The sequence below is a fragment of the Rhinatrema bivittatum genome, chromosome 5 (assembly GCF_901001135.1).
Source record: "Rhinatrema bivittatum chromosome 5, aRhiBiv1.1, whole genome shotgun sequence".
In the NCBI taxonomy this organism is placed as follows: domain Eukaryota; kingdom Metazoa; phylum Chordata; class Amphibia; order Gymnophiona; family Rhinatrematidae; genus Rhinatrema; species Rhinatrema bivittatum.
This window is the reverse complement of record NC_042619.1, coordinates 252,304,321-252,316,634: the sequence shown is the minus strand read 5'-3', so window position 1 is coordinate 252,316,634 and position 12,314 is coordinate 252,304,321. Positions and strand designations below refer to the sequence as shown.

Genomic DNA, 12,314 nt, shown 5'->3' with positions numbered 1-12,314 from the left:
ATTCTAGACCTCACATGATTTTAAACACCTCTATCATATCCCCCCTCAGCCTTCTCTTCTCCAAGGTGAACAGTCCTAACTTCTTTAGCCTTTCCTTATAGGGGAGCTGTTCCATTCCCTTTATCATTTTGGTTGCCCTTCTCTGTCCCTTCTCCATTGCAACTATATCTTTTTTGAGATGCGGCGACCAGAATTGTACACAGTATTCAAGGTGGGGTCTCACCATGGAGCGATACAGAGGCATTATTACATTTTCCGTTTTATTCACCATTCCCTGTCTAATAATTCCCAACATTCTGTTTGCTTTTTTGACTGCCGCAGCACACTGAACCGACTATTTCAATGTGTTATCCACTATGACACCTAGATCTCTTTCTTGGGTTGTAGCTCCTAATATGGAACCGAACATTGTGTAACTATAGCATGGGTTATTTTTCCCTATATGCATCACCTTGCACTTATCCACATTAAATTTCATCTGCCATTTGGATGCCCAATTTTCCAGTCTCACAAGGTCTTCCTGCAATTTATCACAGTCCGCTTGTGATTTAACTACATACAGGGAAGGTGATAGAGATGTCAGGAGTGGAGGGAGAGAGTAGGAAGGTGATGATGCCAAGAGGGTGGAGGGGGGAGAGAAAGGGAGGGGAAGGTGATTCCCTGTCTGTACCTGGATCAGTCCAGGACAGCTGGGTTTTGCCTCCCCTCCAGCAGATGGAGACAGAAAAAGACTTCGCGGACTCTGTCCTATACCCCTGAGGTGCCACCTACTGTCTGTCAGTATTTTTCTGTCTCCAGCAGATAGTGGAGTTGCAAAACCTAGTGTCTGATAGAAGTGCTGAGTTTAGGGTTGGATTTGGTCTAACTTTAGTTTCTTAGCGCTTGATTTTCACGGGAAGTTTAGTTTGGGTCCCTTTAAATTAAAAAAAAAAAAAAAGATTTGTTAGAATAGTGAACGGACAGTTGCAAGTAGCCACCCAGGGGGTTGGTAGGTCCTGGTGGGACCATCCCCCCTAGTATTCGAGGCTGGAGAGCAGAGGGTTGGGAACCCTGAAACTGCTGCGGCGAGAGGTGATACCGGGGGTCCCGTCTCACTCACCCTCAGCCAGCCTGTCTTCAGCCAGGTAAAATATATATATATATCTTTTGTGCATTTGGTGTTTGGGGTTCTCCGGCCGTGTGTCTGCTCCGTTTTCGCCGCATTTTTGTTGATTTTTGCCGCTTTCCTGGCCCGTTTTTTGACCGGGAAATCTGTCTGGTCGTCGTGGTTCTTTTTTCGGAGAGAGCCAAAATCGAGGCCGGGGATATGCCTCGTGGTGCGGCCTGCTTGGCCTGTGGCAGTGCGCGCACGGATTTCCTGCGCTGGGGTTTGCACAGCCTGTTTGTCAGGCGGAGAAGGTCCATCGCAGGGGAATCAGACCAAGGTTGATAAAGACAGGGTCAGGCTGCATCAGGAGCCTGGGAGGCTCGATCGGAGCCGACAGGACTCTGATCCTTTTCTCCTTAGTGCAGGATCGGAGGCCATATTAAAAACTATGAAGGATCAAGAGAGAGCAGCGCTGGAGGTGTTGGGAGAGGGGGTCCTCTCCACCGCTTTCCCCGAAGCCGGCTGCCCCTGGGGGGGTACAGTTCCGGATGCCCGGAATGATTTCTCGGAGGAGTAGCGGGAGCATGATTCGGATGGGTCTTCTTCTTTGTTCTCCTCCGACTTTGTCAGGATGCTGCACAAGTTCTTCAGGGCATGCAGGACGGATAAGAGATCTCGCTCCAAGGTGTCCCGGATGTCCCAACCATCCCCAGGAGTGGGGAGAGGATCCACTTCGCGTAAACGCTCCAGGACTGGGGGCAGTGATCATCCCAAGGCGAAGCACCCTCTCCAGTCTCGGTCCTGGCCGGCAGAGTCTTCACAAACGGACACATCGGTTGAGGATCAGTTGCCTCCATCGGCCACGGGGTTGGGGGGGGGGGGGCAGGATAAAGATCCGGATCAGAACCTGCAACCCGCCAAACCAGGTGGTGTCCCGGAGGTGGAGGGTGATGATCCAAAGGTGGAGCAGCTGTTCCTGAGGGATGAGCTGGGTCCGCTGATACCAGTCATTCTGGAGGAGCTCACTATTGAAGTCCCGCCCGAGGATTCCAGGTTCAGGACTATGGATCCGGTCATGGTGGGCCTCCGGGGTCTGGCCCGATCCTTTCCTTTTCATATGTCTGTAATGGACCTCTTGTTTAAGGAGTGGGACAATCCAGATCTTGGCTTGAAGGTGGGAAGAGCTATGGACAAATTGTACCCGCTTCCGGAGGACGCCTTGGATCTCCTCAGGATTCCCAAGGTGAATGCCGCAGTCTCGGCGGTCACTAAACGGACCACCATTCCTGTCACAGGGGGCACTGCGTTGAAGGACTTGCAGGATCATAAACTGGAACTTCAACTAAAGAAGATTTTTGAGGTTTCGGCCCTGGGAGTCAGGGCGGCTATGTGCAGCAGTTTTGCGCAGAGGGCTTGTCTCCGCTGAATTCAGAATTGGCAGGAAGAGGCTTCCCTTTCCGGCATGGCAGCGCTGTGGGCTAGCCGTCTAGAAGTGGCAGTGGCGTACAGCGCTGATGCCTTGTATGATCTTCTGAGAATGTCGGGCAGGACAATGGTCTCCGCAGAGTCCGCCCGCAGGCTCCTCTGGCTCAGGAACTGGTCTACAGATGCTTCCTCTAAAGCGCAGCTGAGTTCTTTACCATTCAAGGGGAAGCTCCTTTTTGGATAACAGCTGGAGGACATGATCAAGTCTCTGGGGGAGAATAAGGTCCACAGGTTGCCGGAAGATAGGACTCTATCCAGAGGTTCTTTTCCTCAGAGGGCAAGATTCCGGGGGAATCGTCGTTTCCACTCTTCTCAGTCCACCGGGTCGTCTTTTCGCCAGGGCACCGGCCATCAAGCTTCTTGGAACCAGTCCTTTCGAGGCCACTGACCTGCCAGGGACAGTGCTCCGCAGTCCCATGGGGGCTCTGAGACCATGCAATGAAGTGAGGCCAGTCCACTCTTCCGTTCCAAGGATTGGGGGAAGGTTGTCCCTTTTCCGGGAGGCATGGGCCACATTGACCTCCAACCAATGGGTCCTAAGCATCATAGAATATGACTACGAGTTAGATTTTGCTCGGCTTATCAAGGAGCATTACATTGTGTCCCCTTGTGCGTACCGCCTAAAGTGCAGGGCGGTGAGAGACACTCTGCAATGCCTGCAAGATCTAGGTGCCATAGTTCCAGTGCCCGAAAGGCAGCAAAGGCGTGGGCGCTACTCCATCTACTTCGTGGTACCAAAGAAGAAGGGTACCTTCCATCCCATCCTCGATCTGAAGAGGGTGAATCACGCCTTGAAGATTCCCCAGTTCCGAATGGAAACTCTTCGCTCCGTCATAGCGTCGGTGCACAGGGGAGAGTTCTTGGCATCGTTGGACCTGACGGAAGCGTACCTGCACATAACGATACACGCGGACCATTAGAAATATCTGCGGTTTGCAATCCTCGGACGCCATTATCAATTCTGCGCCCTCCCTTTCAGGCTGGCGACGTCACCCAGGGTCTTCACCAAAGTGATGGTTGTGGTTGCAGCCGCCTTACGACGGGAAGGGATACTGGTACATCCGTACCTGGACGATTGGATGATTCGAGCAAAGTCAGAAAGCCTATGCAAAGCCGCGGTGGCGCGGGTGCTCTGGATGTTGGACTCGTTGGGATGGGTGGTCAACCCAGAGAAGAGTCATCTGATTCCCTCCCAGACTTTGGAGTTTCTGGGGGCTTGCTTCGACATGGTTTTGGAAAAGGTTTTTCTGACCGAAGAGAGAATTTCCAAGCTCACGTCACAGGTGGAGTCCTTGTGCTCTCTTCCTCGACCCAGGGTCTGGGATTACTTGCAGGTCATGGGTTCAATGTCTTCTATGATAGATCTTGTAACATGGGCCTTTGCCCGTATGATTTGTATTTTCTACAAGAATGTCAGTATATAAAAGTAAAAAATAAATAAATAAATTAAATAAATAAATATGAGGCCTCTTCAGTCGGCCTTGCTCTCCCGATGGAACCCTCTTTCGCAGCGTTTCCATCTTGTCCTGCCCCTGATGGAGATGGCGCGTTCCAGTTTGCTGTGGTTGCTTTCACGGCACAATTTGCGCCAGGGGGTGGATTTGGAGATTCCCTGTTGGGTCGTAGTGACCACAGATGCCAATCTCTCCGGATGGGGAGCGGTTTGTCGAGATACGGCAGTCAAGGGCCAATAGACCAGGACGGAGGCCTCCTGGTCGATCAATCGCTTGGAAACCAAGGCAGTTCGGTTGGTGCTCCAAGCCCTCCCTCCGCTGCTGGAGGGCAGGTTGGTGAGGGTGCTCTCCAACAATGCGACAACGGTGGCTTACATCAATCGTCAGGGTGGATCCAAGAGCCGTCCTGTGGCGTCGGAGGCTCAGCTCTTGCTCCACTGGGTGGAACAGCATCTTTACCGGATAGCGGCCTCTCACATAGCCAGAGTGGACAAAGTCCAGGTGGATTTTCTCAGCCATCACCAGTTGGATCCGGGGAAGTGGGAACTCTCCACCTTTCATCTCCTGTGCGATCGGTGGACCAGGCCGGCCATGAATCTCATGGCGATGTACAACAATGCCAAGGCTCCCAGGTTCTTCAGCAGGCAGCGGGAACCGGGGGCAGAAGGGTAGACGCTCTGGTTCTTCCCTGGCCAAAGGACATCCTGTTGTATGTGTTCCAACCATGGTCGTTGGTTGGAAAGCGTCTACGCCGCATCGAGGGGCACGCAGGCAGGGTGATTCTCGTGGCTCAGGAGTGGCAGAGGCGGCCGTGGTTTGCAGACCTCTTGAATCTGGCAGTAGATGGTCCACTGAAGTTTCATCCATCTCCGACTCTATTGTGTCAGGGCCCCGTTTATTTCGCAGAGGCAGATCGCTTTTGTCTAGCGGCATGGCTTATGAAAGGCGTAGCTTGAGGAGTAAGGTTTATTCGAATGCGGTGGTGACCACACTCTTGCGTTCCCGTAAAACCTCTACCTGTATCGCGTACGTTACAGTTTGGGGAGAGTGTTTGAGTCCTGGTGCTTAGACCCATCACATACAGCCGTCTAGGGCGTCAATTCCGGAGGTCCGGGTTTCTTACAAGTAGGCTTAGCCAAAGGATTGGCCTTCAATTCTCTGCGGGTGCAGGTGGTGGCCCTTGGCTGTTTTCGAGGAAAGGTGCAAGGCATTGCTTTAGCCTCTCATCCAGACGTGACACGTTTTTTAAGAGGAGCTAAGCATTTACGTCCTCCGGTTAAGAGCCCTTGTCCCTCGTGGAAGTTGAATTTGGTGCTGAGGGCACTTTGTAATGCCCCTTTTGAGCCTTTGAAGTGAGTGACCCTGAAGGATCTGACCTTGAAGACAGTTTTTCTAGTGGCTATTTCATCCGTGAGGCGGGTGTCCGAGCTACAGGCCTTGTCCTGCAGGGAACCTTTCTTGAGGATTTCCGAGGCAGGAGTTTCCTTGAGAACAGTTCCTTCCTTTCTTCCAAAGGTCGTATCCTCTTTTCATTTGAACCAGTCCATGGAACTCCCTTCCTTCACAGGTTTAAATTCTTCCTCTGCAGAGTCTAAGGATTTGTGGAAGTTGGACGTGAAGAGAGTGTTGTTGCATTACTTGGAAGTGACCAACAGTTTCCAGCTCTCTGATCATCTTTTAGTGCTGTGGAGTGGACCCAGAAAGGGGCAGAAGGCTTCCAGGGCCACCATCGCACGCTGGTTGAAGGAGGCTATAGTGTTGGCTTACCTGGTTCAGGGTCGTTCGATTCCGTCTGGTCTTAAGGCTCACTCTACTCAGTCACAAGCGGCTTCTTGGGCTGAATGTCAGCAAGTGTCGCCACAGGAAATTTGCAGGGCGGCTACCTGGAAGTCTCTGCATACCTTTGCCAGACATTATCGACTGGATGTCTGGGCCCCAGCACCCGGTTCTTTTGGAGCCAGTGTTCTCTGAGCGGGACTCTCTCAGTCCCACCCTGGATAGGAGAGCTTTGGTACATCCCAGCTGTCCTGGACTGATCCGGGTACATACAGGGAAAGGAAAATTGGTTCTTATCTGTTAATTTTCATTCCTGTAGTACCACGGATCAGTCCAGATGCCCACCCAGGGGGGGAAATGGAGAGTCCGCTCAGCCGGTAGCTGATCAATTTTTCTGCCAGTTTTACTGGCTGTCCCCCTTTTTAAGGAAAGGATTTGGGCATGTTTTTCGTTTATTCATGAAGTTTCAGGTGTTTTCATTTCCTCTGCTCTTCAGGGGGAAGTAGTGTTATGGCTGTCGTTATGGTTTATCTAATTTCTGCTTGGGTACAGTATAATACTGACAGACACTAGGTGGCACCTCAGGGGTATAGGACAGAGTCCTCAAAGTCTTTTTCTGTCTCCATCTGCTGGAGGAGAGGCAAAACCCAGCTGTCCTGGACTGATCCGTGTACTACAGGAACGAAAATTAGCAGGTAAGAACCAATTTTCCTTTATGCCATGGGATAGAGAGAAAGAGAAGAAAAGGTGATTATGCCATGGGATAGAGAGAAGGGGAAGAGAAGGTGATGATGCCTGTGGACAGAGGGAAAGGGAAGAGAGAAGGTGATGATACCAAGAGTGGTGACAGATGAGGATTGTAGTGGAGTGAAGGGAGGGGGATAAGATGGTGATGATGAGGTGGAGAGAGAAGGGGGAGGAGAAAAGGTGATGATGTGGGGGAAGAGCGAAGGGAAGGTGGTGATTCCAGGGGTCGGGAGAGGAGAATGATGATGCCAGGGAAATGGGAGATAAGGAAGGTAATAGCTTGCCATTATGTATTGAGCCCAATGTCAGGTGTGCCACAACACAAAAAAGGATGGGAACCACTGATATAAGTTGAATTCAGTGAATCAGTTTGTCTCGATCTCCATCTGCTGGTTGGCGTGCATAACTCATTTGTGTGGTCTGGCTTGCCTGTCTCACAGCCCAATTCAGTAAAGTCCGCGGGAGAGCGGACGAACGCCTGCTCTCCCGGTGCACGCGATTCAGTATTCAAATTAGGTGGTGAGGTAGAAACGGGGAAAAGGAGGCGCTAGGGACACTAGCGTGTCCCTAGCGCATCCTTTTAGCCTGGAGCGGTGGCTGTCAGCAGGTTTGACAGCTGACGCTCAGTTTTGCCGGGGTCGATTCTCGAACCCGCTGACAGCCACGAGCTCGGAAACCGGACGCCGGCAAAATTGAGCGTCCGGTTTTCGGCCCGACAGCCGCGGGACGAATTCATATTTTTAAATTTTTTTTTTTTAACTTTTTTTACTCTTCGGGACCTCCGACTTAATATCACCATGATATTAAGTCGGAGGGTGCATAGAAAAGCAGTTTTTACTGCTTTTCTGTGCACTTTCCTGGTGCCGGAAGAAATTAGCGCCTACCTTTGGTCGGCGCTAATTTCTGAAAGTAAAATGTGCGGCTTGGCTGCACATTTTACTTTCTGTATCCCGCGCGGATACCTAATAGGGCCATCAACGTGCATTTGCATGTTGAGGGCGCTATTAGGTGCCTCGGGTTGGACGCGTGTTTTCCTTCCCTTACTGAATAAGGGATAAGGGAAAACGCGCGTCCAAGAGCAGGCTAACAGTGCGCTCCTGTATTGGCCTGTAAGAGAGAAGAAAATTTATCAGGTAAGAACTAATTTCACCATATTTATCTTGTACAAGTATATCAGAGGGCTTTATGGAACAACGTTAGTCATGAAGACAAAAGGAAAGAAGTATGAGCTTATTCTGAGGGTGAAAGTATGGGACATGGTACTGACAATGACTGCTCAAGCCAACTTCATGGTTGATTTATACTGCAGTTTGTGGCTTGGAAAAAGATATTGTCTTTATCTGTATGCTTCCTATGAAAAAATGTAGATTAGCAATGGTGGTTTCCATCCCATCAGCTGCTGACTTGTTTTTGTTTCTCCATTGGTTTTGCAGCCATATGAGTTGAACCTGCAGTTGACATGTGTCCTGTCAAGGCTGGCACTGTTCCCACATCCTCACATCCATGAGTACCTCTTGGATCCCTACGTCAGCCTGGCCTCTAGCTGCAGATCCTTGTTCTCAGTTCTGGTCAGGGTAAGTGATTCAGAGAACTATGACTACCTCCTAGTGCCAGGCCCTCTGTAATCCCATCTTCTCACAGGACAAGCAGGATGGTAGTCCTCCCATGTGGGTGACATCATCAGGATGGAGCCCAATCACGGAACACTTCTGCCAAAGTTTCCAGAACTTTGACTGGCACCACTGAGCATGCCCAGCATGACACCAACCCTGCATCCAGCAGGGGTCCCCGTTCAGTCTCTTTTTTTACGCGCAGCAGTAGCCTCACGGATTCTAGAGCTCTGTGAGTTTACCTCACAAATATTCCTCATGGAACTTAAACTTCAAATTTCATATATTTTTCCCTATCCCGGGATCCCCCATCGACCACCAACCACCATCGACGCTGGAAAGTTTATTTCCGTCGGTTTTTTCGGTTGGTTCCCGGAGATTTCCTCTCACGATATTCGACGGTCTTCGACCGCGCGACCATTTTTCTTTTCAAAAATCATGGTCACCGGGTTCCGCAAGTGTTCCGAGTGCCCAAGAGCTATGTCCATCATAGACCCGCACGATGTGTGTGTTCTGTGTCTTGGACCTGTTCATGACGTGCAACAGTGTACAAGGTGTTCACAAATGACTCCAAAAGGCCACAGGACCCGTTTGGAGAAGATGGAACTCCTTTTTAAGGTCTCTACATCGACTTCCACTAAACTGACATCGAGTCAAAACCCTCTTTCCCTGTATGTACCCGGATCAGTCTAGACAGTGGGTTGAGCCTCCTGTCCAGCTGATGGAGACAGAGAAAAACTGAAAGGGTATCCTATATCAGGACAGTGCTCACCCTGCGTCCCTTCAGTATTTCTCTGTCTCCAGCAGATGCAGATAGCAGAACCTGCGGTTCCCCTCTTGTAGACAGTTATTCGCCTGGGAAAGTTTTTTTCTTTCTCTCTCTTCTGTCTGTTTCTGATCAAACAAGTACTTCTCATTTTATAAAGTTAAAAAAAAAAAATCTTAGGAGCAATAACTTTGCTCCTTGCTCTTATCTGGGCCTTGCTCTTATCTGGGCCTAGGACCCTACCCGGTGACCTGCCTGGCTAGGGGTGACACTGGTGGTCCAGCCCCTCCCCTGTGCAGACCCAGAGAACTGGCATGCCTCGGGTCTGCTGACAGAGAAGCTTCATTCCTCTGTCTTGCAAGCAAAACTCAATTAAAAAAAAAAAAAAAAAGCTGATACAGGAGGTTTTTTTCTGCTCCGCTACCAGCTGATACCTCCGGGGGAAGGAGCGGGTAGTTGAAATAGTTTGTTCCCGCTCGCAGCCAGGCACTGCCGACCTTTGCCGTTCTTAGCTGCAGTTCTGTTCCCCCCTCCCTCTCTCCCTCCATGCCTCGATCGACCTTTTGTCTTGCGTGTGGGGAGCCTACCTTGAGGCTCTCCCGCAAGGGAGTCTGTTCGCGTTGCCTACCCAGCAGGGAAGGTCCCTCTGCGTCTGATAAATCTGCACGCTTGCAGGGCCGGGAACGAGCAAACCGGGTTCTGTTGGTACCAGGGGCCCCAGTCCCTCCGGCCCCCGCTGGTCCAGCCCCTCAGCTTCCGGACCCTGACCCGGATGCCGATATTCTCTCCCAGAATCCTCCAGTGGAGGGGGGGACGATCCACGGGTATTGCGCCTGTTCCAGCGCGAGGAGCTGGATCCCTTCATACCCTTTGTTTTGGCAGAGCTGGGCATAGATGCTCCTCCGGAAGACAGCTCGGGTGCCTCAACTTCTAGCAACGTAGACCCAGTCCTGGCTGGCCTGAGGGCACCTCCACGCATCTTCCCTTTTCGTCCAATGCCGATGCAGTTACTCCTGCAGGAAGGTGAAGCGCTGGATGCTGGATTGTGGGTGGGCAGAGCTATGGAGAAGCTCTATCCTCTCCCAGATCAGTGTCTTGATTTGCTCAAGATTCCCAAGGTGGACGCTTCGGTTTCCGCAGTCACGATGAGGTCTACCATTCCGATCATGGGGGGCGACCGCCTTGAAGGACCTTCAGGACCGCAAGCTAGAAGTCTGTCTCAAGAGGATATTTGAAGTCTTGGCGCTTGGGGTCCGGGCGACAGTCTGTAGCAGTCTCATGCAGCGGGCAAGCCTTAGGTGGGTTCATCAACTACTCAGCACCCAGGACCTCCCATCTGGAGAGGCGGAACAGGCAGAACGGCTGGAAGTGGCGGTTGTATATGGGGCAGATGCCCTCTATGACCTCCTCAGGGTACAAGCCAGGGCAATGGTTTCAGTGGTGTCGGCCCAGCATCTCCTCTGGCTGCGCAATTGGGCTGCGGACTCTTCTAAATCGCAGTTGGGCACTCTCCTTTTCAAGGGTCAGTTGCTTTTTGGAGAGGACCTGGAACAGCTTATTAAATCTTTGGGGGAAAATAAGATCCAAAGCTGCCTGAGGACCGCCCTAGACAGTCTAAGTCCTTCTTTCTGTCACGCTCTCGTTTCCGGGGGCAGCGCAGGTACAACAAGCCGCGGGAGCTAGGGGCTAGGTCCTAGTCTTGGTCTCACTCCTTTCATGGATGACGTCCATTCCGAGAGGCTCACCCCCAAGGATCCGCCACTAAGTCCTCCCAATGAGATGCGGCCAGCCCATTCCTCCGTTCCCAACTTAGATGAATGTCTGTCCCTTTTTCTTGAGGAATGGGTCAAAATCACTATGGATCAGTGGGTCCTCGAGGTGATCGAAAACGGCTACGCTTTAAAGTTTGCTCGGGATCTCCAAGACCGCTATGAGCCAGAAGCGTCAAGCGGTGTGCCAGACTCTCGACAGGCTGCAAAAGCTGGGAGCTATAGTCCCAGTCCCCTGGGAGGACCAAGGGTCCGGCCAATATTCCATCTACTTCATCATTCCCAAGAAGGACGGCTCTTTTTGGCTAATTCTGGACCTCAAGAGAGTCAACAGAGCGCTCAAGGTTCCCCATTTCCGAATGGAGACCCTGAGGGCGGTCATAGCGGTAGTTTCCTCCGGCAAATACCTGGCCTCCCTCGATTTGACAGAGGTCTACCTGCATATCCCAATCTGTCAGGATCACCAGAAGTATCTTCGCTTCAACATCCTGGGGCACCACTTCCAGTTTCGGGCTCTTCCGTTCGGGCTTGCCACCGCTCCTCACATATTTACCAAGGTCTTGGTGGTGGTGGCAGCATTCCTTCATCAGGAGGGAGTCCTGGTCCACCCTTATCTGGACGACTGGCTCATTTGGGCAAAATCGAAAACTCTCTGCAAGTCGGTGGTCAACAGAGTTTTGTCAGTCCTCACTTCCCTCGGGTGGATCATTAATTTCCCCAAGAGCAATCTCAAGCCCTCTCAGGTCCTGGAGTTCTTAGGAGCACGCTTCGACACCAGCATGGTCAAGGTTTTGCTCCCCGAGGCTCGTACGATCAAACTCATGAATCAAGTTCAACACCTGTTATCTCTCTCTATTCCCACGGCCTGGGACTATCTTCAGGTTCTGGGCATTATGGCTTCCACTATAGATTTGGTTCCTTGGGCTTTTGCACATTTGCGACTTTTGCAGAAAGCTTTGCTGTCCCACTGGAAGCCAGACTTGGAGTAGTTTCAGACTCCTCTACTGCTCTCCGAGTCTACCATCGCCAGCATGCAGTGGTGGCTTTCTCTTGCTCATCTGTCAAAGGGGATGCCCCTAGAGACGCCCCAGTGGATTATTGTAATGACAGATGCGAGCCTATCCGGCTGGGGAGCGGTATGTCAGAACCAATCTGCCCAGGGTCTGTGGTCCCCAGTCCAAGCCCGGTGGCACATCAATCGCTTGGAGGCACATGCAGTTCGTTTGGCTCTCAACATTTTTCTGCCCTCGCTCCATCACAAAGCAGTGCATGTCCTTTCCGACAACTCCACCTCGGTGGCCTACATCAATCGCCAGGGAGGCACCAGGAGTCATCTGGTGGCCCTGGAAGCCAGCAAGCTGTTCTCTTGGGCAGGGCGCCATCTGGATTGTCTGGCGGCCTCCCACATTGCGGGGAAGGAGAATGTTCAGGCAGACTACCTGAGTTGTCAGCACCTAGACCCCGGTGCATAGGAGCTGTCCGAAGAGGCGATGGGTTTCGTCATGCGCAGGTGGGGAACCCCCATTTAGACCTCATGGCCACTCTACAGAATGCGAAAGCTCCCAGATTTTTCAGCCGCAGATGAGAGCACTGCTCGGAAGGGGTGGATGCCCTGGTGCT

General features: G+C 51.7%; 1 protein-coding gene across 3 annotated transcripts in view; it reads left to right on the top strand.

Moving 5' to 3' along the window:
- Positions 1-12,314, top strand: part of FAM160B2 (family with sequence similarity 160 member B2) — a 120,980-nt gene that overhangs the window by 100,316 nt on the left and 8,350 nt on the right. For all 3 annotated transcript variants that reach the window (XM_029603840.1, XM_029603838.1, XM_029603839.1), the window contains one exon: positions 7,983-8,123. In XM_029603840.1, the coding sequence (XP_029459700.1) occupies positions 7,983-8,123 (141 nt within the window). The remainder of the gene's footprint in view (positions 1-7,982; positions 8,124-12,314) is intronic.